Source organism: Oxyura jamaicensis, chromosome 1 (assembly GCF_011077185.1).
Source record: "Oxyura jamaicensis isolate SHBP4307 breed ruddy duck chromosome 1, BPBGC_Ojam_1.0, whole genome shotgun sequence".
Lineage (NCBI taxonomy): Eukaryota > Metazoa > Chordata > Aves > Anseriformes > Anatidae > Oxyura > Oxyura jamaicensis.
Genome location: NC_048893.1, coordinates 118,283,613 through 118,311,359, shown reverse-complemented (window position 1 = coordinate 118,311,359; position 27,747 = coordinate 118,283,613). Strand labels below are relative to the sequence as shown.

General features: G+C 35.4%; 1 protein-coding gene and 1 long non-coding RNA gene across 10 annotated transcripts in view; both read right to left on the bottom strand.

Annotated features, from left to right (window-relative positions):
• Window positions 1–27,747, bottom strand: part of DMD (dystrophin) — a 1,227,136-nt gene that overhangs the window by 734,441 nt on the left and 464,948 nt on the right. For all 9 annotated transcript variants that reach the window (XM_035333326.1, XM_035333348.1, XM_035333385.1 and 6 more), the window contains 5 exons: window positions 24,861–24,980; window positions 17,629–17,730; window positions 17,417–17,524; window positions 11,300–11,479; window positions 4,355–4,530 (listed from right to left, as the gene is read on the bottom strand). In XM_035333326.1, coding sequence (XP_035189217.1) covers window positions 4,355–4,530; window positions 11,300–11,479; window positions 17,417–17,524; window positions 17,629–17,730; window positions 24,861–24,980 — 686 coding nt within the window. The remainder of the gene's footprint in view (window positions 1–4,354; window positions 4,531–11,299; window positions 11,480–17,416; window positions 17,525–17,628; window positions 17,731–24,860; window positions 24,981–27,747) is intronic.
• On the bottom strand, window positions 18,818–20,624 carry LOC118170868. The gene is made up of 2 exons (XR_004752904.1): window positions 19,772–20,624; window positions 18,818–19,693 (listed from the first exon to the last, which is right to left on the bottom strand). It is a non-coding gene; the product is annotated as an uncharacterized LOC118170868 (long non-coding RNA).

The window sequence follows — 27,747 nt, the reverse complement described above, 5'->3', positions numbered from 1 at the left end:
GTATGGCTAGTAAATAAGGGATTTATATTATATTTTCTGTTTATGACAAAATAGGTTAGTTCTACCCAATATTGTCCAGAGGCTCTACTTATTCAAAGAGGCTAAAAATGACACTTTTTGATTGTAGTAACTTTTCATTTTATTGCTATTTATCTGCAGTGCTTTGGGGTAGATAAGAAACTCATGCTAAGGTAGTTTACCCTCAAGACTTGCTCTTCTTTGATTCTTTCAATAGACAGAAACTGCCTCACAATTTCCTTTACCACCCCAGCAAGACAAAATCATGCTGGGCATATTGTGTATCCTGGGCAGACATAAGACTGTTTGTCTACATGTTGAGCTGGTAAGGAATGGTACAACTCTGATTAAAGTACCACATTACTGAATAACTGCATTTACATGGCTGGACTTAAATGCCCAGCTCATCATTAATGTTCTTCAGCTCATAGCTCTGGGTTCCTAGAACATGCCATAGAACAGCTTTGAAATATGCACACCACACCCATTGGCAGAAAAATTCTGTAATTATTCTTCATCCTCTATATTTGCAGCTGATGAGCCTTTAGTTGATAAAGTAGTCTTGGTTCTTATCTACTAAATCAATGCTTATTTGTCCCAATATATATTTTTTCCCCTATTAATTATTTTTAAGTTCAGTCCTCAAAAAAGAAAAAAAAATATCTTTCCTTTCTGAATTACATTCTGGACCACCTCTACGCTGATACTATTCAATTTAGTCTCATCAACATTATTATCTGCACATCTCTGTAATGCATACCAAGGGATTAAAGAAAATACAAAGTAAATCATATTAGCCTTATAGTTCTTCTTCTTTAGGCAATTATCCATCTCACCATTCTTATGGTAATAAACTGCACCTTTTCTGACCTTAGCAGTGATTCCTAAATGGTGTCATGGAATGCTTTGCTGAAATTGAGATTAGATCCACTGAATTTCTCATATGTAAGGAAGTCAGAGGTGAGGAAAATGAAAGTCTAGAGGTTGCTGTTGAGTATGTTCATTAAGACCATTTGCCTTCAGCAAACAACCGGTGGCTAGAAATGCAAAGCATTTTCAAACCCAGTCATGCCTCCCCTTGAGTGCCAACTGGCATCACTCCCATAATACAGCAGGCGATTTCAGACACTAAATGTGAAGAGTATATATTTTCAGTGTATTAGTAATTATGGCACTTCCCATCTCACAAACAGGATAAAGAGTTAAAAAATAATAATAATAATAATAAAAAGGCATGAAGTTATAAAGTGTGCATATTTACTGAACTGGATACATCCATTCCTATTCTTTATTCTAGATGAAAACATTTATAAATTAACCTGTAAACAACAGTAAATTATATTCTTTTGCCTTAGTCACCTTTCCCTTTTCTTTGGCATTGACTACACAGATAAAATGCTGAAACCAAGGACCACCAGGAAAACAGAATTGCACAATTCTGTAATTGCATTTACAGAATTGCTGTAAAGTGCTTAACAATCATCATTTAGTTCTGACTAATATAATTCATTGTACTGCAATGGACTACTTGAAAGAACAGCTGCCAAAAATGCTTTGAATAAATTTTATGTTTCCTTTAATATATTTTTCTATAAAAATTCCAAACTTTTCTAAGTAATGAAGCATTGGAATCCTGAATGACGTGATTTTTCAATGAAGTGAAGGCCACTTTATTTTCAACATTTACAGTTACGTTAACACTTATTAAATGAAAAACACTAGATGGAGCAACTATGCTATCTCAACATGCCTTTCTCTTCAAGGACATGAAGTTTCTTTCAAACCTGAATAACAACATTATATCCATAGTAATGTTATGACAGAGCCTTTCCTTAGAAATACTAGGAAGCAGGTACAAAGTTACTTGCTAACAGGCAAAGAAAACTGTCTTTGGACATTATTCAAGAACATCAATATTAGAAATATGTATAGATTAAATACTAAACAGCTCTAACCTGATTCCTATTCAAAAACCTACTCTGAATAGAGTAATTTTCAGACTTTTATATGCTACAGAACAGACCAGTGTTTTTCCTAGTGCCACATACATGAAAATGATACCTTGGCAACCTTTTCTCCTATATACAGGTTTTTCTCTCCAAAAACTTCAGGTACGTTACATTTATGTCAATTTCTAATGTCTTATACATACTTTTAAGACTTTTATTATACAGTTCCAAGTTATTTTTGTATTTTTTTTTTCCCATTCTTGGTTGTAATTTCATTCCTTTGCGAAAAGGAGCTTTCCTATGAGCAGTAACAAAACTTAGAACATCCCTGAATTATTCTGAAATTTTAAAACCTTAAATTTGAAGGTAGCTTTAGATTTTGGTGAAAGAAAAGAACAAAACAGTCGTCTGATTCTTATCTCTGTTTTCCATTACTTATGGTAGTAAGCTGCTCTAAGAGACAAGAAATCTCAACAGCTTCTTTAGCCTGCATTTATGCTACCGTGAATTGGGACAACAGAAATATGAAATCAACTCCTGTGTATGCTACTGGTTGACAAAGACAAAATTCCCCAGTATAAACTAAACTCATACACTTCTAATCCTTCCAAAACACTTGGAAATGTAAAATGTAAAATAAAATAAAATTAGCCATCCTTTCCCCCTCCCCCCTTGTTTTTTCTTTTCAGCTAAGCATCTGGAAACCATGCTCTTACATAATCCACTAAAACAATATTCACAGAGTAGCTAAGCTGCTCTTTCTTCTCTCTTGAAACTAAGCACCTGGCAATTCACACTGCAGGTGCTGTGCATCTTTGAGACAGCTTTCTAAAACATACAGAACACAGAAAAGCAAATCTGGAGCACAAATCTTTCCAAAAACAGCAACTGAGGTTCATGTGTTTCTTTCAGGCACACTATTACAGCAACAGAACTGACTAGAACTTGAGAAACACTGATGAAACAAACAGAGAAACCTTGTAAGCATTATCCGCCCTCATCAAAACAGACCCAAACCACCTCCCTCCCAGAGAAAAAAAAAAAAAAAAAAAAAAAAAAAAAAAAGGCAGATTAAAAATATTTTCAAAGCAGCATTTGGAGATTAGATTAATTTAATTCAAATTTAGCCATCTAAAAGTTACTTATTTAGTCGACAGAACTCTATAGCCAATGAAGACAAAGATGACTCATTAAAGGAGTATTTTTCCAATTTAACAAAAAGGGGATGAATCACTCTTCTTACATCATGCATGTAGCTTGTATGTATCTTCTTACAAAGAGTGTTCTTAAATACCGAGTCTTAACTAGAAGCCTCACTTTTAGAATGGTCAAAAAGAGGTAAGATAAATCGTACATTGGATTAATAAAGGAGCCTCTAAGTATCTTTTGTTTCAATGACATACTCCTTCAATTTATATCTATATTTATATATATATCAGATTTCTCATATTCTTGGTGTATCCCATTACTCTTAGTAATATGCAGTTGTATATTTTAACACCATTAAAGACTATTTTACAAGAGAATAACTTACTATTATAACTGAAAACATATTGAATTAAAACAAAGACATTTTCTATAGAAATGAGACATTGAATGCAGTTTTGTATTCCTCTCAGTCCTTAAATCCACCACCTTGGAATTCATATGTTTATGTGAAAAAAATCATAAAAAAATAAAAATCCAAAACCAACACTACAAGTGATTTAAGCCTAATTTCTAAGCATCATATTCATAGATTTGGTGCTCGTGTAAATTCTACTGAAACTCCTTAGAAATCTTTTGCGTGACTTTAACAAGTGTTCATTACTCTGTCAAAGTTCACCGTAATTGATATGTGAGTTAGACAGAAAGAACTCTGAAAATAATACTACTGCACATTTCACCAAGTATTAACCCTGCTTCTACAGAACTATTACATCTACTGCTGACTCACAATCCAGAGAGAATAATGTATGAACTTTAGAAATGAAACAATATCTGCACTACTAGCATTCCACAAATTAAAAACATATTTTTACAGATTTTTTTAAAGTAAAAAAGCTGAGAACCAATGGAATATTTTTGTTCTTCAAGTTCCAAGAGCACAATCAAGTGGGACCACACAATGCCATATATAAAGGATATCTGCTGGCTATAATTACTAGCACAATGGTGTTGACATAATGATTAACATTCTATACTGCAAAATAGTTGGGATAGAAACAGAAAAAAAAAACCTCCATAACTGATCCTAAGTAAAGAAAGATAATAATCGATCTGTATCTTGAGTACAGAAGTATAACAATTTTCTAAAAACTTTATATTTAACTATTGCAGTCAAATGACTACTTTTGCATTCTCATCCAAATTCTATCATTCTCTCTCAATTTCTTAACGATTCTCACCTCTTCCTAATTTCTGAATCCACAAGGAGCTGCCTCTTTTTGTGGGGTGGAGGTGGTGGGAGTTCCTCCTTGGCATGCTTAACCAGGATTTGTTCTCTCGTGGTCACCATAGTTACGGTTTCCATTACAGTTGTCTGTGTTAGTGATGTCTGAGTGGTAGTGACAGCCTGTGAAATCTGCGAGAAGTATTAAAACAGAGGTCACACATTGGTTGAAAGACTTCAGTAAAGACAGTTTGGAATAGCAATAGCAAATAATGAGAAACTGCCCCTGTCTGATAGTAGGCTGACCTTCAGAAAAAAAACAACACTACGAACTCAGGCAGAATTGTTTTATCTGACTCATGCTATGTGAATAAGATATCTGGAGAAGTCAATATCAAAATCAGAAAGAATCCTAAACAGGATGAACTTAACGGTTCCCTCTTAAATCATGGTGAATGAAGAAAAGAAATAAGTGGTAACAAAAAGGTCAATTTTATGAGGGAATTGGATAATAGAAAATATATGAAATGTTACTACTGCTGAATGTTACTTTGCCACCATTCTGAAGATTTATTCCTTGAGAACTCATAAAGGCATTATAATAGCACTAAATTGCCAGTTGCTATTTTTAGCGTTTATAATAATCTTCAAACCAGAATATAGTTCATCATAGCCTACTTGCACAAAAAGGCAGTTAGCTTTCTGTCATGAAATCTTAAACTAGAAAACATGCACTAGAAGACAAGTAAATTTGCTTCAATTTCATTCTGTAATTAAAACGTAATAGGAAGAGGTTACAAGATATAACAATACTTAAACATGTAACACCATAAAACACTACCAACATAATACATTTACTTTGCCCAGTAAAATGAAAGTTAACCGTTCAGATAGTTCAGTTGCATAATAATAATAATAATAAAAATAATGTCTGCTAATAGTTAAAAGATTTGAAATGCTGTACATGTATATACTGCCTTTTTATATTTATATTTACTTATATTCCATGTAACACCAAACTACAAACTTGCCACTTAAATACGGGCAGCTACTCTTAAGTACCTTAACTCATCAAAAACTGTTCATCTCTTTTTTTGTTCTCCCAGATGATGGGTTACTTGTCAAAATGCTCTAGTTACAGCTCCAGTAACCAACCACAGTTTAGGACAGTGAAATGGAAAGTAAAAGGACAACATTATACCAGGACCAGGGAAAGCTGTGCACCAGAAGAGCTCTGCTTCTTCACTTATTGCCGATGTGCAAGAATTAGGAAGGCCCTCTAATACAGAGACAGGAATGCTAGTATCTAAAATTCCATGGAACTATATACATATACATAACATAACATAAACAATCTATTAGTTCTTGCATCAGAATCTCAGAAAGAGTATGGAGTTAGCTTATTTGAAACATCAGCATTTCTAAAAGAACAATGGACAACAGGTTTACACTGTAATTCCTTTCGAACAGTACTTCCTTATACTGAAAAAATAGAGTGACAGGGAAAGGGGCATACAACCAGCTTATTTTCAGCAGGCAACATCAGTAAAGTTAACAAATAATAATAATAATAATAATAATAGTAATAATAATAATGAAAATATTGCTGACTTCACCAAATATTTCACAGTGTGCTAAACAAAATAGTCTTTCTGTTCTTTGTCCAGTCTGCCAGTGGAAATTATGGGTAGGGAGGTCCATTACCACTGCAATTGTGGCAATTTTAAGGCAGCCAGCTCAGTGTTGTGCTTCCCCCTCTAGCTGTCTACCAGCTGTCTGGACTTCAGAGAAGAATCTGAACTGCTCAGAACACAATGAAATTAAAATTTAAAAAAGGAAGCATTTTTTTGTTTTGTTTTGTTTTGCTTTTTGGTTTGTTTTAATCTCTGTATTAATACCATCAAATGGAGAAAGATGATTGTGAAATGTGAGGACGTAAATAATATATGAACTATGTAAATTCTGTGGAAGAAAAAAAATCCAGTTGGCTTTTTAATCACTGCAATATTATATACTAATACTTGGTTCCCTCAGCCTGATTGATTTTAATATCTTCAACTAAACAAATCACAGCAATAAGGAAACACTTTTGTATGATTTTATTAACACTTTATACAGCAACATTTTCAACATTTTTTTTTAAATTAATTATATTTATGGGTAGGAAGAAAGAGCAAAATATCCTGAGGTCCAGGGTACTATGAAATTTGAGGACAACACATGATGCCATCTTTCCCTTGGTTGTCTGTGTAGCTAAGAGCACTCCAAATCATCACTAGTTCCATATATGAAGCTTCATCTACAGTCGCCTTTTCCTCTTGTCACAAAATTCTTATTGCACTGAGTTTTATCTAAAAATCAATGATAGGATGTTCCTGACACCTGAGGTCATATCCTGCCATGTTCCATTTGCCAGTCAATATCAGGGTATAATTTACAGTGAAGCAGGTGTAAAACAGAATAAATCACAGCTAGGGTGATTTCGTAGGAACGATATGCAGCATACTGCCAATGGCACAGGAGAAGCAGTTTCAGCTGGTGATTTGGTACTGTGCTTCAAAAGCAGGCAGTATAATTATCATATGCTCAGAGCAGTCAAGTCACGATGCTGTTGGGAGTAATGACTCACGTGTCAAAACAGTAAAGAAGTATTTTTCATGCTTAATCAATAGGAGTGGAGTTTAAATACTATATACTTCAAAATGAAACGGGAGATAGGAATTTGAAATTCATAATCATTCTAATTACAGAGACTGGGGAAGGCTTAAAGGTACTGAAGATCACACTGCAAGGTGAATTTCAGGAACTTGGTATGTGTTTAAAGACTGCAGACACTTTAGTGGGTACAGGAAAATCCATAAAAAAATAGGAAATACAGAAAAGGAAATAGCTTTTTTTTTTTTTTTGCCTCTCTAGCAAATAATAATAATAATAATAAAAACTCTAAAAAAATGAAATAGTTTGTTTCATGTGTAGTTCGAGGATGGTCCAAATAATGACAATATAGTTTCCTTGTCTCTTTAAGTTCCTGAAAGGCACATATAAATCCAAGAAGGGGTGATACAGACTGGTCCTTTAACCTGCTAGAAAATCATATGGAAGTGCTAAGGTGACTCACAAGGCTGCACATTAAAAGGCTTTCAAAATACAATGCTTGCCTTCGGTTTCACATCAGCAAACTCATCCTTTTTTTTTGGAGTGGACAAATTTCCACTTCCCTTTTCATCTTCTACAAATAAAGGTATATACAATTTGTGTATAGCACTTCAGTAGTTTTATGTCATTTTATTTCTCTTTTATATGGCAGCCTACCTTTAATACCATCATTTATTTCCGCCTTTGGAAATGCCCTGAGTCCTGATATAGCCATAATTTTCCTTAACACTCACTTTTAGAACTGTCAGGAGTTCTTTGATAAAATGTATGTATGAAGTTCGGATGAAGAATGTTAGTTTGGGAAGGTTTTCAGTACAATTTATTGAAGCATAATGAACTCACTAAAGGTGCATTTAGAGTTTCTGAAATTTATACATTTACTTTACAAAAGTTGTCCTTGTCCTTGTTTTCAATGTGTGCTCAGTGAAGAAAATCAGTCACTTTCATGATGAGAATAAACTGCTTTTTAGGGGTATCTCTCACCCTTGCCATCCATTCATTGCAGTAGAAGCTTCAGCCATGATTTCAGCTTAGATGCTTAGCTGAATTCAGTGCTGTGAAATTTAGATGTGGGAAGATTCACATTTTATCTTCTGCACATTTCCTTTGGAATGTCTAACTGTTCTGTGTCTAATTGGAGAAGCAGCTTTGATCTAAGGCTGAGATTTTCTGTTCTATATAATTTCACATTTTGTTTGCTAGTTAATCATTTAGTGACACTGCAGTAAGAGAAGGAGGGGAAATAGCTAATGACAAAAATAGAAGTAAGAAGGCACTATAAGAATTATTAATGTAAATAAAGTTCATTTTGAAGTCCATATCCAAGTTGGAAGAATAAAATCTGCATTTGCTGATAGATTTTAGTGAAAAAATGTTATATTTATTGTCACCCTTTTCCAACTCCTCCTCTATTCATGATTAGCCATAATAATTAGATCTTCTTTTAAAGGCATTTTCTTCTTGCAGACTGAATATGTAAATTAACTCTGTAATGAATAAGCTACACTAGCATTATCTGTCCTGCCTAGATACAAACACATGACAATAAGCACACCATCAATAATTCATAGTGCTAGGGTAAATGTGAGGACATACTTAAACTGTGTAACAGTGCTTTAGGAAGTGATCCTTTAGTTAGCACTGAATATGCAATGTCTCCAGAATTTGAAGCAATATGCCCATATCACTGTACCGATTCTGTGCCAAGAAAAGTAGCTTCTCGGAGGAGGAGAAGATTATCAACTAAGTGTGGTGTTATGATAAAGCATTTACACTGTTTTGGAAATCCAAAGCATCTCCCACCTGTGCTGCTCTGTGATCTCTGGATGTACAACCTTGGGATTGCTCACTTCACAAGGAGGCTGTCTTTTCTGTAATCTAAGTTTTATTTAAGTTCCATTTTGAAAATGGAACTCACCTGCTTTTAGAACTGATCAACAGTCTGAACCCTTGAATACTTTCAAAAATGGTGTTCTCTCTCTCTCCCTCCCTCTCTCTTTTTTTTTTTTCTTTTTTTTTTTTTTTCTCCCAACGCATCATGACTGCAGGTTTTAGTAATTTTAGTGATATAAAATACCAGTTCTTGAGTTCTGAACCCTACTGTCTGTTCAGGAGAACCTGGACTGTTAATTGAAACGTTTTTTAACCTAATAACATGAATATGCCAAAACAAATGAAGGTATGCATGCTTTAGGGAATGCAGACAAGTATAGAAAAGAAGGGTTTGCACCAACTTCTAATTAATCTTTCAGATTGACTTCAAAAATTTGTCGTGTGGGAACTCTACACATAACATTATGGATGCAGGTTTGAAATACTTGTCTTACAAACAGGACAAATATTTTAAGACAGCTATGCTACTAATATGGTTTAGAAAAAGAAACCAAGCAAAAAAATATGCATGAAAATGTTATGTAACTTTTGTATCCAGAATATTGATTCTCACTGAATAGTTTATAGGACATGCACAGTTTATAATAAATTAGGCAGCCTTTATATTAATCCTTTTTTGTTTGTTTGTTTGTTTTTGTTTTGTTTTGTTTTTTTTGTATACACGGTATTTGTATTATGTAGCTTCTACTCTTCTCAGTTTAGTAGGTGATTTATTTTAGCATACTCAGTTTATCTTATGAAAGTTTAACATTCCTATCATTCCTGTTGTTAAAGTAAATGAGAAAAGTTATAACACTGTTATTTGTTAAAATCAGAGATGTTAAGGTGTCAATTACTAATGATATTTAACAAATATATGAAAGTAATAGAACATTATGAAGCTTGCATATGTGTTATTTTTAAAAGGAGTTCCTTTTTATACATGTAAGAACATATGTATGTTCTTAAAGAGTACATGCTGTGTAGACTGTAATGAACATAGTTATACAATGTTTGCTTCTTTTGTAGGACACAGCAGTAGTAGGAATACATAAGCCTATGACCTGGCATAATAATTTCTTGAAATCACATGACCCTAGCAGTCCCAAATTCAAAATGCATTTCCGCATTTTCTTCTGCTTAGAAGCAACAGGTTTCCTACCGCAAATATACGAGTTAAATCAAATTTTCAACTGTTACAAATACTGTATAGCACAAACTGATTTTGACTTCTGTTACTAAGTGAAATTGCATCCCTTCTCAATTTTCTTCTCTCTTCTGTTCTCCCAAACTGATTTTTCCAGCTTCAGCTAAACAAGGAACTACATCACAGACCAAACTACAAGATTAATGTATATGTGTTGGAATCAAAAGTATTAAGGGGTACTTACATCACTACAAAAAGTATAGCAGTTTCATTTAATTGACTTTCTCCAATTGTGCCCAGGATAAGTTTTTAGAAGCATAAGCATATGTAAGCATATATCATGATAGAGGGGACCGAATTAAACTGACCAGATATGCAACAAACACTGTAGGAACAAAGGTGCATGCAGTAGCATTCTTCTCTATGTTATTATGAGAAAACCTTTTTATATCAATTTCCATTTCCTTAGTCATATAATGCTAGTACAAGAAATAATTCAATTATATAAATAAAGGAATAGGAAAAAGAAGAAGAAGAAAAAAAAAAAAAAGAGTGATCTGATTTGGGTTTAAATCCAACACGAAAGAGATGCTGAGAAATGGCTGGGAAAAACAGATGGATACATTTTTGGATATTACACCAGAGCACTGATTTTTATTACCTAGTTTAAAAAATGTGAAACTTTAAACCTCAGTTTATATTTTAATATGGTAAACAGAAAGTAGCAGGACAGAATAATAATGGTTGATTTTTGTTTTTGTTTTTAACTTGGCATTTGGACCAAAAGTATTGCTTGGTTTATTTTTCCAAGAAGATTCTCTTGTTGTGGCCTCTATTTTTAATCTTTATATCTGCAAAACTTAAGCAGAAATAAAACAGTAATTGAATAAGTGCTCACTGTTAAAAAGAAATATAACTGCTGTTTAACTAGCAAAAAATTTTTACACCAATTTCAGGCTAAGTGCTATTCCACAGAGACAGACATAAAACAGTGCACTCAAAGTGACCAAATATTATAGATTAAAAATGTGCTAAATTGCTAAATTGAACTAATATATAAAATATTCTAACAATCTCAGAATGTAATCAACATTGTAAAAAGAGATCAAAAAAAAAAAAAAATCCTGGAAAGTTGTATTATACTGCCCTAATATACAGTTGTATTATACTGCCCTAAAATAAATTATTTCTTAGCAAGTCTTTCAGGAAAAATATTTAAAACAATACTTCAAGCATTAGTCTGGCAAAGGATTTTACTGTCAACTGATGAAATGATTTTTTACAAACCTGTTTAGAATTGCTTTCCAGCTTCTGCACAAGGCTATCCCAACGCTGGGCAAAATTTTCAAGACGGCTTTCCAGCTTCTGAGCTACTGCTTTATTTTTCACAGCTACAAGGAGGTCTTGGCTGAGTGAGTTTAGCTTACTCATCATTTGCCTTTTCATTTCCAGATCTCCTTTTAGGATCTGTTAAGCAAAGCAACAGCAGGAAGACAAGTAATTCAAATGGGAAAAAAAATCCTTAGAGAAAAAATCTTAAAAAGAGCATCATAGAATCATAGAATATCCTGAGTTGGATGGGACCCACAAGGATTATTGAGTCCAACTACTGGCTCCACAAAAATCACCACCCAAAAATCAGACCATATGTCTGAGACCATTGTCCAGATGCTTCTTGAACTCCAGCAGGCTCGGTGCCATGACCACTGCCCTGAGGAGCCTGTCCCAGTGCCCGACCACCCTCTCAGTGAAGAGCCTTTCCCTAACCCCCAGTCTGACCCTCCCCTGTCCCAGCTCCATGCCATTCCCTCAGGTCCTGTTGCTGTCCCCAGAGAAGCAGAGCTCAGTGCCTGCTCAGGGAAGGAGCTGCAGGGCGCTATGAGGCCTTCCCTCAGTCTGCTCTGTGCTGAACAAACCAAGGGACCTCAGCTGCTCCTCAGACACATTCTCCTCTAGACCTTTCACCATATTTGTAGCCCTTTTTGGATGTTCTCTAATAGTTTTTAGGTTCTTATATTGCGGCACCCCAAACTGTACTCACACTGTACTCAAGGTGAGACCACACCAGTGCAGAGCAGAGGGGGACAATCCCTTCCCTCAACCAGCTAGCAATGCCATGCCTGAGGCACCCTAGGGTATGGTTAGCCCTCCTGGCTGCCAGGGCACACTGCTGGCTTATGTTCAGCTTGCTGCCAACTGGATCCCTTTCCAAGGGGCTGCTGGGCTGCTCTCCAGCCTCTCATCCCCTAGTCTCTACAAATGTCCAGGGTTGCCTCTTCCCAGGTGCAGAATCTGGCAATTGCTCTTGTTTATGTTTTATTTATTTATTTATTTAATTTTCATTGCCCAGCCCTGCAGTCTGTCAAGATCTTTCTGTAAGGCCCCTTCACCCTCAAGGGAGTCAACAGCTCCTCCTCATTTAGTGTCATGTGCAAACTTAGTATACATTTGAGTCCTGCATCCAGATCATTTATAAAAGCATTGAAGGGAACTGCCCCCAAAATGGAGGCGTGGAGAACCCCACTGGTGACTGGCCACCAGCCTGATGTATCCCCATTTTCTTTAACCCTCAACCCATCAGTCAATGTTCACCCATTGTGTTACGTATTTGTCTGGCTGTATGCTGGACGTTTTGTTTAGAAGGACACTGTGAGAAACAGTATCTAAAGCTCTGTTGAAATACAAAAGGATTACATCTACTGGCTTCCCTTGGTAAACAATTGGAAACGGTCAAGAATATTTCCTACAAACTCCTATACTTCTGAGCTGCTGTTACTATAAATACTTCTGGTAAAACTGACATAGTGGAATGGACAGATTGCACTTCACAAAGCAATATAACATGACAGGTGGAGCAACTCCAGACATCAAAGCATGCCTCAGGTGGTGGTATAAATCAAAAGAAAACTAATAGCCGTGTGTGGCTTTATAACCTTAAAACTGCACTAATGTTAACAACTATATCAACATTTCAAACAATGTTTCTTCAAACATTTGTTGTGCTTTGCCATATACTGCATATTAAAACTGAGAAAAAAAAATAAGGTTTCTAGAAAACTATTTTTTTTAAACCCAGAGCAGGGTTAAAAAAAAAAAAAAAAAGAAGAAAAAGAAAAAACAAACAAACAAAAACAAACTTCTTAAAATAAGTAACTTAGTTTTGACAGTATTGAAGAACCATATATTCCTCATCTTTCTCAGATCTCAGCAGGTCCTGGTTATACAGCAGTCATCTCCCAAGGAATCCAAAAGTCTTGGGAGTCTTGGGGGCTCTCCTGAGTGCAAAGAACATGGCAACACAGCTGGCAGTCTGGAAACCCCAGTGTACAACCTCTGCCCCCTGGGAGTCACCATATAGCTTGAAGGTATAGATGGTAATGGGAAACAAGGCATCTACAGTCTTCTTTACATCTCTACTGCAGTAAACTACAATGGGATCCAGAAACTCCTGTGATCTTTACATACAAACCTCTCTGTAAAGTAGGCTGTTCAAAGATCCAGGAGACATCCACAGCTCCAGCTGCCACCTGGAATTTTTTTCATTTTATTTTAATTTTCTTAACTGTACAGGTTTACCTCATTCAGTTTTGTACATTAATTATTAATTCTCTGCATACTTATGGGTACTAACCAGGGCCAAATTATGAACTCTTTAAGCAGCTGAGGATTGCAATCTAAACCTCAAGTCTACACATTTCAAATGGGATAATTATACAATTATTATAGATAGATTGATGATAGAGGTTAGCATACATATACTTTTCTGCAGCCATATGTTCCAAAACTATAATATAAAAAACATCTAAGTAAATAAAAAACGGAAGCCTTTGTAAACATTATTATGCCATGTGTGATTTGAAACATCGTAACCACTGATGTTAGGTACCATGAATATCAAAATTAAGTTGACATCTCCCTGAGAAATAACTGCTACCATAATTCATATTTAAGAATCTGTTTACACAGTAGCAGATCTAACACAGGGAGCAGACTAGGTGTAAAACAAATTACCAGCTTAAATTTTGCAAGGATTACTATATTTTACCTTTCCCTGGGGCCTACACGCTCAGAAAAAAAAACTTGTTTGAAAGCTCCATACCATCAAAACCATCAGAAGTTGTACTCGGTGAAACATCATTAGAAAATTCTGTCTTTCAATGTTTTATTTCCAACTTCTGTTGACGTCAACAGCAATATATAAAATGAGTTCAGCATCAAGCCAAGATACATAGAGTACAACCAATAAATGAGACAATACAAAGGGAAGGATGCTAAAACTTTCTGTCAAATCTACTGCTCACAACTACCTAATACTCTTTTGTGATAATTACAGTTAAACTGCAAAAACGTCCTGGAGGATTCTCTTTTCACATTTCCTTTCTGAAAACATGTCGGTGTTCTACAGTAACCAATATATGCTCTAGTTTTGATTTTATTTTTTTTTTTCCACTACAAGAATAGACCTTGAGCTAGTATCAAAATATGTAATTTAGCTATATGCAAGAAAATAAACAGGACTGTTTGCTTTATTAAATTAATTATCAAATAACTCAGTCATAACTTCTATCAAGTGCGTGCTGTAAACTCCAATATTTGAACATTATAAAGTAGTTTCCTTATTTGTAGGTAATGTGCTTTCACCAGTTGTTGTTTTTTTGGGTTTGTTTCCAAGTTTTTACTTTAGTTATTACTGTTTTACTTTTACTTAAACATCACCAAAAACATTCTTTGCTCATTGAAATATTCTAGCAAGAAACATCTGCTGTAAATTAATTGGCTGGCTGCAGATTTATTCGAGTAAGAATCAGTGTTAATATTTCTTATTATTATTATTTCTTCTAATAAGTAATTTGCATTAAGTGAAGCAAGTGAAAATTTAATTATATGCTAATCAATTTAATTTATTAATTTAATTAACTCTCTTTTATACCTTTGCAGTAGTTCTCAGTATGTTTTATTAAAAAAGAGTAATACCGTCCCCTTCATTTTACAGAATGACATCCAAGAAAGAATCTGCAGAGAACTAGTATTTGTTAGTAATGGTGAGACTGCAGTTAAATTTCTGGGAAACATGTTTGTTTATACCAAGTGAAATGATCAGAATTTGGGCTGCCAAAATCTCCCAGCACTTGTAAAAAAAAGAATCCACATGTAGAGAATCCCAATCCTTCTGTTTAGGATTGAGATTATCAGACCAAGTAGTTCATGTAAAATAGGACAAATAGGCTGGAAACTCTTCTGCCATATCATGATATCAAAACTAAAAATCTTAAGATATGATGTTCATTCCTACTAAACTTGTTTGAAAGCAAACAAACAAACACTGCAGTTTGCTGCTAGAAATGATTAGACAACTGTTGGACTGAGCTACCATACTGTTAACAGTATAAGCATTTTTATGTTCGTAAAGAATGTATGTGAATTCTGATTATTACAACCATAGAAAAGGCTGGCCTAATTATAATGGCCATTTTTCATGACAGCTACTTCATTCCACCCAAACACATCACTATGTCCAAAATAACATAAACAAAAAGACAAATATGACTTGCACATTGGTGTCAGCATATAATGATCCCATTTTCCCCTATTTCTAAAAGCCAGTCCAAGAGCTGAAAAATATATTTCCTGACAAGAATTTTCATGTGGGTAATGCATTAATACAAATTCCCTGTGATTCAGAGAAGACTAAAATATTAAACCGTCTTCCACAGAACTCTTGACAATTCAATATTGTGTGAAGATAGAAATATGTCACTGGAATTTGGAGAAGACTGCTACTGAGTCTAAAACCTGATAGAGTAAATCTAAAAGTAGAAAATAACTAATGTCTTCTCATTTTCTCATTTCTAGAAGAAAAAAATGGCAGTGTTTTTCTAGCATAACATCAAGATTTATGTATGTAAGTTATTGCATAATGGATCTCCTGTTTCTAAAACAATTGGTTATTCCGGCGGTTGGCGGGAGGGGCTTTGTTTGTTTGTTTGTTTGTTTTTGTCAAGAATGACATGATGCTTGTTCAGGTCCAGTGTGATGAAATAATCACTTTCATTATTATCATGTTGAATCATTATTTCCATGGAAATGCTTTTGTTATAGTAACAATTAACAACTTAAGCTGGCACAACACAATTAGCTTTGTAAGTGTGTGTATTTATTTCATTAACCATATCTATGAAAATACTATTAAAGGCAAGTATTTCCTTCTTGGCATCATATTTCCAAGCAATTCTAGAAGGTACCCAAACCGGTCTTACCTGTAACATTTTCAAACCATTAATAGCTTTCTACTTCACTATTTCTGATAAATGTTTCAACCTCCACTTCCAATCTCCTCCATCATCTTGTAAAAACCAAGAAATGTTAAATTATTGAATAAATCTCAATTTCTTGCTATACATTTCTTTTCATGAAGGGACTCTAGAGCATCGTGGGTTGCCTCTAATTCATTACTCATTAATAAAAGACTGGCTTGAAATCAATGTCAAGATTGCTTCCAGGTTAGATTACTAGGATTTGCAAGAAGCATATACACAGAGACAACTGACTACATAAATAATTCTTTTCCTTTACATAGAAGTTGGCTTAATCCTAAAATAATATTAAACCAGTCCAAAGTCTTGAAATAATTCCTGAGTCTTTTTTTTTCTATTGACAAAATAAATAATAATATCTGTTTAAACAGAAGAATGAAGTTCCTAGTTACAGTACTAATTTACCACTTTAACAAAAGCATGGATGTGAATGTTTCCTTTCCTCTAAATGCATAAGCATTCTTTTGTATAAGATAATGCCTAACACACCATTTTATTTTCAAAGCTCCTAATGTTATAGAACCAAGTCTAGTTTGTGGCAAATTTTGCATCTTTACAGGTAAGGCGTGAGAAGTACATTCCATCCGTAAAGATGATGAATTGTAGAGTATTTTCTGAAGAATAAGGCAGGAAATATGTTGAAAAGGGTGTATTTCATGTATGTATGTGGATTCCCAAAACACAGTTGAGGTAAAGTTGTAAAGTAATATTAATATCAAAATTTAAAGCTTTTGTGTCTTTAGCTTTTTCAAGTTTAAGGAATGCATAATGGATTTTGCTGTATGATAATTACTTACATGCATATATCTTTGTGCATATATATAATCACATATTTAAAACACAATGCTACTGCAGTTCACTAACTTTTGGCAGAAGAGACAACCAAGAAACATACCTGTACCTACAAGTTAACTTATTAGCAAGATCACGGACCAACCAATTCCATACACTATTCCATAGCATCCATTCCCAGAAATATGAAGCAACTATTCTGTTAAACTGTATTGTGTGAGAGTAGGATAAAATCACATGCACTCATATTCATGAATGGGAAAGCTGAGCATAATATAAGACAATAAAAAATACATACAGCTAGTTTGCGTAGACTGGTCAGCATTTCATTTTGATCTTTAAAGCCAGTTGTATGAATTTTACTCAGCTCATCCTCTTTCTCAGTAAGCCACGCATCAAAAAGGCACTGAAAGAAGATTGAAGAGAACAGCATGAAAAGGCTTCATTCAGGCCATTCCTAGTGCAATTTTTGGAAGGACGTTCCAATTTAAAACTGCTAACACTACTCACCTGCTCTTCTGCAAAGTGCTGCCATTTTCTAAGAATATCTTGCAAAAGGACCCATCGCTCTTCCGTCCATCTGCAGATGGCTGCCCACCGGTTTCCAAAGTGCTAGAAGGAAAGAAAAACACGAAAAGTATTTGATTACATTAAAAAAAAATAATGCAATCTGATCTTCCTATACCACAAATGTTTGTGAAAACACTTTCATAACTCACTTTTTACAAACCTTAAAATATGTTGCATGTTACACTGAAATAGATGCTACCACTTACTGAAATAAGACTCAGATGGAAAGAATAGGAAAAGGGATACAGCCAGAAAGAGGGAGATAATTTTAACAGTAATCTAAAGACATATTTTTCTGTTAAGTCTTTGGCACTGTGCTGTCAAAAAAATAAAAATAAATTAAAAAAAACATAACTTTATGAATCCCAAAGCACAACTACTTGAAATGTAAATACAGGGCCCAAGCAATTAATTGTAACAATAAAATATCCATTTTTAAAATTGTTCTGTCAACACAGTTGACCTAAGTTCTTTTTCTGTCGTAAGAGAAAAAAACCTTTAAGCTAGCAGTAGCACAAACCGCAGTGAGGTTTCTTGTGTATTTCTATCATATGCTACTATATAGCTGTGCAAAACGCTATGTTGTTCTTTCCCTCGTTTTAACTGAAAATGAGCATTATCACTTTACTTAATTTTCCTGTCAACCTTGAATGAAAAATGCCTGAGACAGGATAGGACTTACTAGAGCTGTAATGGTGCAACATGCTATAAAACTTTTATTGTAACAAATTACAATGCTTTAGTTACCCTTGAACACCATATGCAAATTATTCAGCTCCTCCCAAATAATAAACCTTATAAAATCTAAAGGATACTCTATACTGCTGTGTTCTTATTTTCCATCAGCTTCAATTGCATATGTATTGACAAAAGGATTTTTTTTTCCTTTTTCCTATTTATTCATATTTCATATTTTTGTATTTATTTTTCATGCAGCTATAACTTAAATTTAGCAGAATTTAGTATTCAAAATGTGAATTCTTAAAACCAGGGTATTAAAATATTATATCTAACTGAAATGCATGTAAAAGATCCAAACATACTTTCTATCAGGATTAAAAAATTTATTTTGCACTTCCTAGGAAATGAAAGGTAAAACTTTAGGTTGCTGTTTAAATTTGTGGCTTTAACAATTTTATATCAAAGCAAAAAGTAAGCAGATTCCATATTTTTCTTCTACTGAAGGCTCACACCATAATAAATCTTGCAGACTGAACAGGCAGTTGTCATGACATTCAGTCATATCATTACTGTTGAAACACTTTTGCCTTCAACTTACTAGGAAACACTGCAACATTTTATTCATTCATTTTACCTCTCATCATTAAATAACTTTGTAAATTGCATTATAATTATTGCAGAAAAGAATCGATGACCAGCCAACAAAAATATAATTCTTTATTTTTTTAAATGCCCTTTGTAGGAAAATCATGACTTTATAGATAGTATTTTTTGGCCTCACAGGCTAAATACTATGTGTACTGTAATGCATAGTCAATAACACCTTTTCTGCATAAAATATATTTTGACTAATTTTACTGATCTGAAAAACTAAAAATCTTATGTAGCAACATGATAAATTAGGTTTAGTGTCATTTGTCCTGAATCTGATTACATTTCCACTCTAGCTCTAGACAATTTCAACCCTTTATTCCAAGCCCAGAAGGTAACCTAGCAGATCTGCAAACCTGTAGCACTCATACAGTTTTTTACATTCAAATATTTTTTTTTCTTTTTTTTTTTCCTTCCCCTTGGCATCTTTGCTTACTAATTACTAGTTCAGAAATCATGAACATATTATTCCTTATAGTTCAGATGCTTCTTCTCTGAAACTTTTTCCCAACAATTGCCACAATTCAGGGTAATTATTTTAGTCAACTACTAAAAAACATTGTAATGATTCAATAAGTCATAAGAAGGGGCTTCTTGTCATTAGATAACAATGTCCAAGACTAAACACTTCATTTTCCCTATGCCCTTTTTTCTCCACTAGTAGAGGAGAAAACTCTATCTGTTTGTAAAATTCTGTATATACAGAGGTGAACCACATTTGGTTGTTTTGGTGCCTAAAGGTCTGAGTAACAACAAAGTTTACGGATGCTAATGACATACTGTATTTTTAAAATACACTTACAGATTTTAACAAAAGATTTATCAATAATCCCAAAGTCAAGCAGCAGAAGTTTTGGGACACTAACCTCTCATGTAAATCATTTTTACTAAAGTCTTTTAATGACCAGATATCTCTTCACTGGTAAAACAGATCTAGATCAGAATAAATTACACTGCACAAAATTAAGTGATAATTCAAAAAATAATAATAATAATAATAATAAACTCTGATGCAAGCCAAATGCAATAATGTGTGAACTCTGTATAAGGTGAATAGTGACTACTGAATCAGATGGTGCTCAATTTTGCATCTTTTTTTCACATCAAATAGTACTTGATGCTGTAAGTAGCCTGTGTGATATCTGGAAATTCAGGCTGCACCACAGTTTTTGCTCCCAACACCCAGGAAAACATATCTCCAGAGAACTTGACTGAATACAGAAATGCTCCTTTGAAATGCCTATTTTTATGGCCCTAACTGGAATTTTCAGAGAAATTTGCATGCAAAAGAAACTTTTCTTGTATTGAGAGGACTCTGAAAGAATGTTCTTTATGACTATAAAGGGCAGAAGACAAAACATTCCCAGTCTGAAAAAAAAAAAAAAAAAAAAAAAAAAAGGTCAAAATAACCAAGTACATGAACAGGATAAAATGAATAAAAACAATGCAACTCTTGGGAATACTGGAGTGAATGTATAAAAAAAAAAAGAGAAATAATTAGCCTGCAGTCTGCAACTAATAGAAGAGTTTTCTTTTGGTAAGATGATTTTTAAAATAAAGCAATGCTATCCACTCCATAAAGTAATGAGAAATAATGTGTTTTTTTTTTTTGTTTTGTTTTGTTTTGTTGTTTTTTCATATGTATATCTATGCAAAATTAAATTTAAAAACAAGTGTTTAGCACATTCACTGAATTTCCCCTGTGCAAAATTTGATGTATTTCTGCAAGAACTAGCTATACTTCATCATCAATGAAAGGACAGTACCCTGAATAATATGAATATACACTGTGTAAATTACACTCTCGATTCTTTTCCTTCAGTAGCCATCAAGCAGTATTTGATACATCTAATGCAGATCTCATTCCAGCATGGATCCTTGAAGCTTGGGGAGTACTCAAATTTGCATCAGCCTACCAGAGTCCTTAAGGGACCAGCTGTCTGCTGGGTATAATTAGAGTAAAAATTCCCTACCTTCAGGGCTTCTTAATGTCATTCAGTGATTTCTCGTGGCTGAAGGCAATTTCCCCATACTTACTGAGAAATAAGTCAGACTATAACAACTGATCTGCTAGCACAGTCCTCTGATTTTTCAGCATGAAATACAGATTTGAGCCTTACTTTCTATCTGCCTTTTTTGGTAAATCTCTGGACTGCACCTGTTGGAGTCTAGGAGTTACATGTCTAAATAGCCAGTTTTCGATAGCAGTATAAACTCATGGAGTCTCACAAAATGTCTAACTGATATGTCAAGTAAAACATGTCAAGTAAAAGTAGATGTAATATTCACACTCACCCAGGCTAGCTGTAGTCTCTCTGACTACCTTGTGGCAACAGCTGTAAAAAGTTGTTTTTACTTTTTTTTTTTTACCTTTTTTTTTTTTTTTTTTCCAAAAAAGTGTTAGCTTATCTACGGATAATTTATTGCAGGGAATGCTGTCTACACCATTAACTGCCTCTTAAATAGGACTCAGACATACATATATATATAGATACATATATATATATATGCATGTAAGCATACATATATGTATTTTGTATATATATATTTTTATATACATATACATATATATATTTCAGAAATCACCATCTCAAACCTTTTCAAACAGAATGACAATTGAATTATAGTTGCTTGGAAAATACAGTCATGACTATTACATGAAATAACATTTCACTTTCTTCAAAATCTGATCCTGACCAGTATCTCGCTCAGGCAGCCTTATTAAGTCTTTCGTCTGACAGCACACACTCTTGTTTTGTTCTGCTTTCAAAAGTCAGACTGACAGATACATAATCAAGCTTTGAACTTTGCTCCACTGTGCTTTTGTCAAATGCTTTAATGGGTGGGCCTGTGAAGTCTCTCCTGTGCTTATATATTCAGTTTGCAAGTGACATGAAGAGAAAAAAAAAAAAAAAATGTTCTCATACGCTCAGGAAAGGCGATATAACATTTTGCTAGGACAGTGGGTGAACTGTGGTAACTCCTAGGCATAAAGGCATGAAATTTTGCAGACCTCCCTGGAACCCTAAGCCCCATAACCTTTTATCTATATTTTGTTTTTATCGATACTTGGAATACTGCTACATATTCTGTGACTTCCAGAGCAAAGGGATTATTGAACTCTTCAAATTCAGACTCTTCTTTAAGAGAGTATGATTGAAGGAGGGAGCTGTACAGCAGCAGGACTTCCCCACACCACCCCGCACACTGCTCAGAGCGTGCCTGTGCTGCAGAACACAGTGCCTCAGGAATTCCCTTGCTGGCATCGTTCCTGGATTGACAGTGACAATACAAATATAACTCCTCAGTGAGAGTAACTATTGGGCATTCTTTATCTCAATAACAGGCACCTTCTCCACTGGTATGATTAAAAAGGGGCATAATTCCATTTTGCTCCATTTTACACATATTATTCTTTATGCTTCTTTAATGAGGTAAACACAATACATTAATGTGTGAGTTCTATTTACTGAAACTGCTAATAAGCTTTTTATTCTGTAGGCTTATATAGGTTCTCATAAAATAAACAGAAGACCAAATTAAAAATATTAAGAGCCCTCAATCATTTTTAGTGATGATTACACTGACAACCTCAATGAGTTTCCTGTATGGTTTTTGCTATACATCGTACTTGAGTTTTGTTGCACATGCCTTTTCTGTAGGACCTTGGATTCTATGTCACACCTGTAAGACTAGAACATCTTCTACTTTCCATCACTCCATCTTTTAAATTGTTTGGCTTTCTCCGCGTACCTAGTTTAAAGATAATCAACTCTGCCTGTTGTAGGGAGGGCTGGTGGTGGTAGAGAGTGCTGCTGTGACTACTGAAGAACATTCATTCTCCAAAATATTAGATTAAATGTCCAATAATCCATGGTCCTCTATTTTTTCCCCACACTCTTCAAAGATCTCAGGTTTATATCTTCTAATTTATGAAGTATATTAAATAATTACATACAGAATGTCATTAATATTTATCACTTTTTTTTTTTTTTTTTTGGTAAAACTTTACCTTAGCCCTCTTTGCAAGAACCTGCAGTTTGCCAACCTAGATCAGTATACCAGTTAAAAGCTTTCTAATCTATTTTTTAATTTCACTTTTCCTCTTGGATTCAAGCTGTTTTCTTAGTTTAGTTAAGCTTCTGGAACTGTGAATTTGCAAGGGATCTGCTTTATTCCAAAGAAGAAAATACAAGCAATTGGCAAGAAATTCTGAGATAATTCTTGAGCATGGTTCTGAATTGAAGGTAAATTTAAAAAGAGGTAGTAATTGATAGTAAGTATAGGCTACATTGTTTCTTTCCCAGGGTTGTGTTCCCTGATGTCTAAGCAATTTGTAGTGTCAGTGTCCAGCATCTTAGCTAAATGTGTACTACCTACACTAAATCCCAGACTAATTACGGATTTATTGGAATTGGTACCCAAATTGGCTAGACTCAAGACAGCACACACATCTGTCTGTGCTATGGACATAACTTCCAGCTGAATGTATTGAGAGTTTCTCTAGAGAAATCTTGGCCTTTAATGATTCAAAAATTAGAAACCTTTTTATTTCCTTGAGCAGTGAAACAAAGTGAAGGAATCTACTTTCTCCTTTCTAAAAGAGAAAACTGGAAGGAACTTTGGTTCTAATACCAACATACTTCTTGAGCAGTGCTGTGGACATCTGACCACCAACTCAGGAATATATTTCTTCCCGATTCCAGTCAATATTAAGTGTCCATTGAAGTTCATTCAGAAGTTACAGTAAGACCACAACATTTTTTTTATTTTTAAAGATGAGAATGAAATGGTAAACTTTCTTAAAATAAAGTCTGACTATTTATAGGTTGCTCGTTTAATCACAGATATGTCTCTGGTGCATCATTTGAGGATTCTCAAATATTTGATTTTATAAAATGGAATATACAGATGTTATAGTCTGTGATTTAGACTGTGAATTGAAAGTCATTGCAAAGCAGGTCTGAAACAGATTGAAAGGATGATGCTGTTAGCTTCTCCCAATGTTGGTGCACTAGGAATCCTTGTCATAAGAATCCTAAATGATAAACCATTAATTAAACATGTACAGAAGAAGATTTACACTGAGAAAGAGAAATGAAACTAAGGACAGACTGAGATAATTCAATTTATTTCCTAGAAAATGTGTTCAAGTGAAACTAGTTGGAAATAAATTATAGCTTTCCACCCAAAAGTTTTCTTTTTGTTAACCAACATGTTCTTAATATTTTTTATAACCATTATTTGTCTAGGTGATCCTTCACATAGCTTCTTTTTTGCTTATTTTTGCTTAGTTTTTAACAGGTCCTCTTTCAATTTGATGGGGCCAGCATTAGCATTAAAAAACACACTTATTGGGTATCATTTAATATGCATGTGCCTTTAAGCACCTAACAGTGAATCATGACATATAATGCACTGCAATACCAAAATATACCACATGCACAGGTTTCCCATCAGAACAGAAATCTTTCAGTAAACTCACACTCCACTTATTTATGTAGGTTCTTCCATGCTATAGTCTTCTCCTTAACTATAGCAGAGAATCATGTTACCTCTCTCTGTCAGTAGCAATGAAATACAGCTGAGAAACAAAAGACGAACGCTTGTCCTTGGTCTTGAATATAAATAAATCAGTTTGATACAGAAGTCACCAAAAAAGTTGCTCTATTTGTAAAATAACATACCTGTATTTACCCATCTATACAAAAGTCATAGTCAGAAATATCTCCTGAGATACACCCAATGTTACAAATAGTTCTTATTCAATCTTATTTCACTTAAAGCCTCTGATAGCTCTTTCTCTGAGACAGGAAGTTCAGTTCTCTCAGGTCAGTTACCTGAAGCTGCTCTTCCAGTGCAGCAGTAGCTTTGTCTCCGCTGTTTTCATCCACCACCACCACCATATGGGTTAGAGAGTTCACCTTTACTTGTTCCTGTTCCAAATCATCTTGAAATGCCTACAATTAAAACATAAATGATGGAAAATATATTCCCAGCTAAGAAAGCACTGTGTGTTTGGAGTCTCCCTGACTAATACGAATCACTAACCAACTGTAAGAACTCTGTAATCCTATTGCTTTCAATACTAAGTATATTTAAATGTATTTTGTAACAACAGTGTACACATGCTAACATAAGCATATTTTGTAGACTTCTATTCCTTTCATGAAAATAGCTTACTATTATTCACTCACAAGGCATGACTCTTATAGTATTTTAGACTGAAAATTTGGCATGAGAAAATATTTGTTGAGTTGATGTAGTTGATGATTTATAGATAGCATTACAGCATCTATACACACCAATAGCCTGCACATTTTAAATAAACAGTGGATTAGATTGTGTACTTCATTAGTATATTAAAGTATTTTTAAAATTTTCAGAAGTTTTAAAATTTATTCATTTTTTACATTAAACAATCACATATGATTTCTGGCTGGGCACTCCTACAATATTAATAACACAGGATGAAACTGTGTTATTGATGATTCAAGATTAGGAAATACATGCCACACCCTTATCGCAGAAACCAGAACATAAATTGACAGAGGCACTTGATGATTTCTGAATATGAGAAAAAAAAAAGTTTCTTGCCCTTTGAGCTTTGGTATCCAGCCTGCTACAGGCTGTTATAAAACTCAGGATTGTTTTTTTATAATAACCTGCTAAAAGTGAAGGAAATTCGATAACATTTGAACAAACTGGTATTTGAATAATTCCTAACTTTTACAATTTTCTACAACTCATGACACGTCTCTGACCCTCCCAAAATTTCCCAGACTTCCTGCAATACATCTATTCAGTTGTTCCCTCCCTCCTCATAACTCATATAGAAAGGCAGTATGGACGTCTCATACATCTTCACTCTCTTCAGAAGAGAGTCTACAGTATTTTCAGTAAACATTTACCCTATATATATATATATATATATAGGGTAAATGTTTACTGAAAATACATATATATATATGAATATATATAAAGAGTAAAGGGGAAAAGAAGGATTTAAGGTACTGGAACCTCTTAGTGGGTTTTGGTGTCTCTTTATTTTCACAGAATCACAGAATTTTCTAGGTTGGAAGAGACCTCAAGATCATCAAGTCCAACCTCTGACCTAACACTAACAGTCCCCACTAAACCATATCCCTAAGCTCTACATCTAAACGTCTTTTAAAGACCTCCAGGGATGGTGACTCCACCACTTCCGTGGGCAGCCCGTTCCAATGTCTAACAACCCTTTCGGTAAAGAAGTTCTTCCTAACATCCAACCTAAAACTCCCCTGACGCAACTTAAGCCCATTCCCCCTCGTCCTGTCACCAGGCACGTGGGAGAACAGGCCAACACCCACCTCTCTACAGCCTCCCTTGAGGTACCTGTAGAGAGCGATAAGGTCACCCCTGAGCCTCCTTTTCTCCAGGATGAACAAGCCCAGCTCCCTCAGCCGCTCCTCGTAAGACTTGTTCTCCAGGCCCCTCACCAGCTTCGTAGCCCTTCTCTGGACTCGCTCGAGCACCTCCATGTCCTTCTTGTAGCGAGGGGCCCAAAAGTGAACACAGTACTCGAGGTGCGGCCTCACCAGAGCCGAGTACAGGGGGACGATCACCTCCCCGGCCCTGCTGGCCACACTGTTTCTTACACAGGCCAGGATGCCGTTGGCCTTCTTGGCCACCTGAGCACACTGCTGGCTCATATTAAGCCGACTGTCAACCATCACTCCCAGGTCCTTGTCTGCCAGGCAGCTCTCCAAACACTCATCTCCCAGCCTGTAGCTCTGCTTGGGGTTATTGCGCCCCAGGTGCAGGACCCGGCACTTGGCCTTGTTGAACTTCATGCAGTTGACCTCGGCCCATCGGTCCAGCCTCTCCAGATCCTCCTGCAGAGCCTTCCTACCCTCGAGCAGATCGACACACGTACCTAACTTGGTGTCATCTGCAAACTTCCTGAGGGTGCACTCAATGCCCTCATCCAGATCATCAATGAAGATATTGAAGAGGACCGGCCCCAGCACCGAGCCCTGGGGAACGCCACTAGTGACCGGCCTCCAACTGGATTTGACTCCATTTACCACAACTCTTTGGGCCCGGCTATCCAGCCAGTTTCTAACCCAACGAAGCGTGCGCCAGTCCAAGCCAAGAGCAGTCAGTTTCTTGAGGAGAATGCTGTGGGAAACGGTGTCAAAAGCCTTGCTGAAGTCAAGGTAGACCACATCCACAGCCTTTCCCTCGTCCACCCAGCGCGTCACTTTGTCATAGAAGGAAATCAGGTTCGTCAAGCAGGACCTGCCCTTCATAAACCCATGCTGACTGGGCCTGTTCGCCTGCTTTCCCTGCAAGTGCTGTGTGATGACTCTCAAGAGGATCTGCTCCATGAGCTTCCCTGGCACTGAGGTCAAACTGACAGGCCTGTAGTTCCCCGGGTCAGTCCTCCGGCCCTTCTTGTAGATGGGCGTCACATTTGCTAGCCGCCAGTCAGCTGGGACCTCCCCCGATAGCCAGGACTGTTGATAAATGATGGATAGTGGCTTGGCCAGCACCTCTGCCAGTTCTCTCAGTACCCTTGGGTGGATCTCATCCGGCCCCATCGACCCGTGCACATCCAAGTGCCGTACCAGGTCACCAACCATTTCTTCATGGATAGTGAGGGCCACATCTCTCTCCCCATCCCCCCCACCAGTTCAGGGTACTGGGTATCCAGAGAACAATCGGAATTGCCGTTAAAGACTGAGG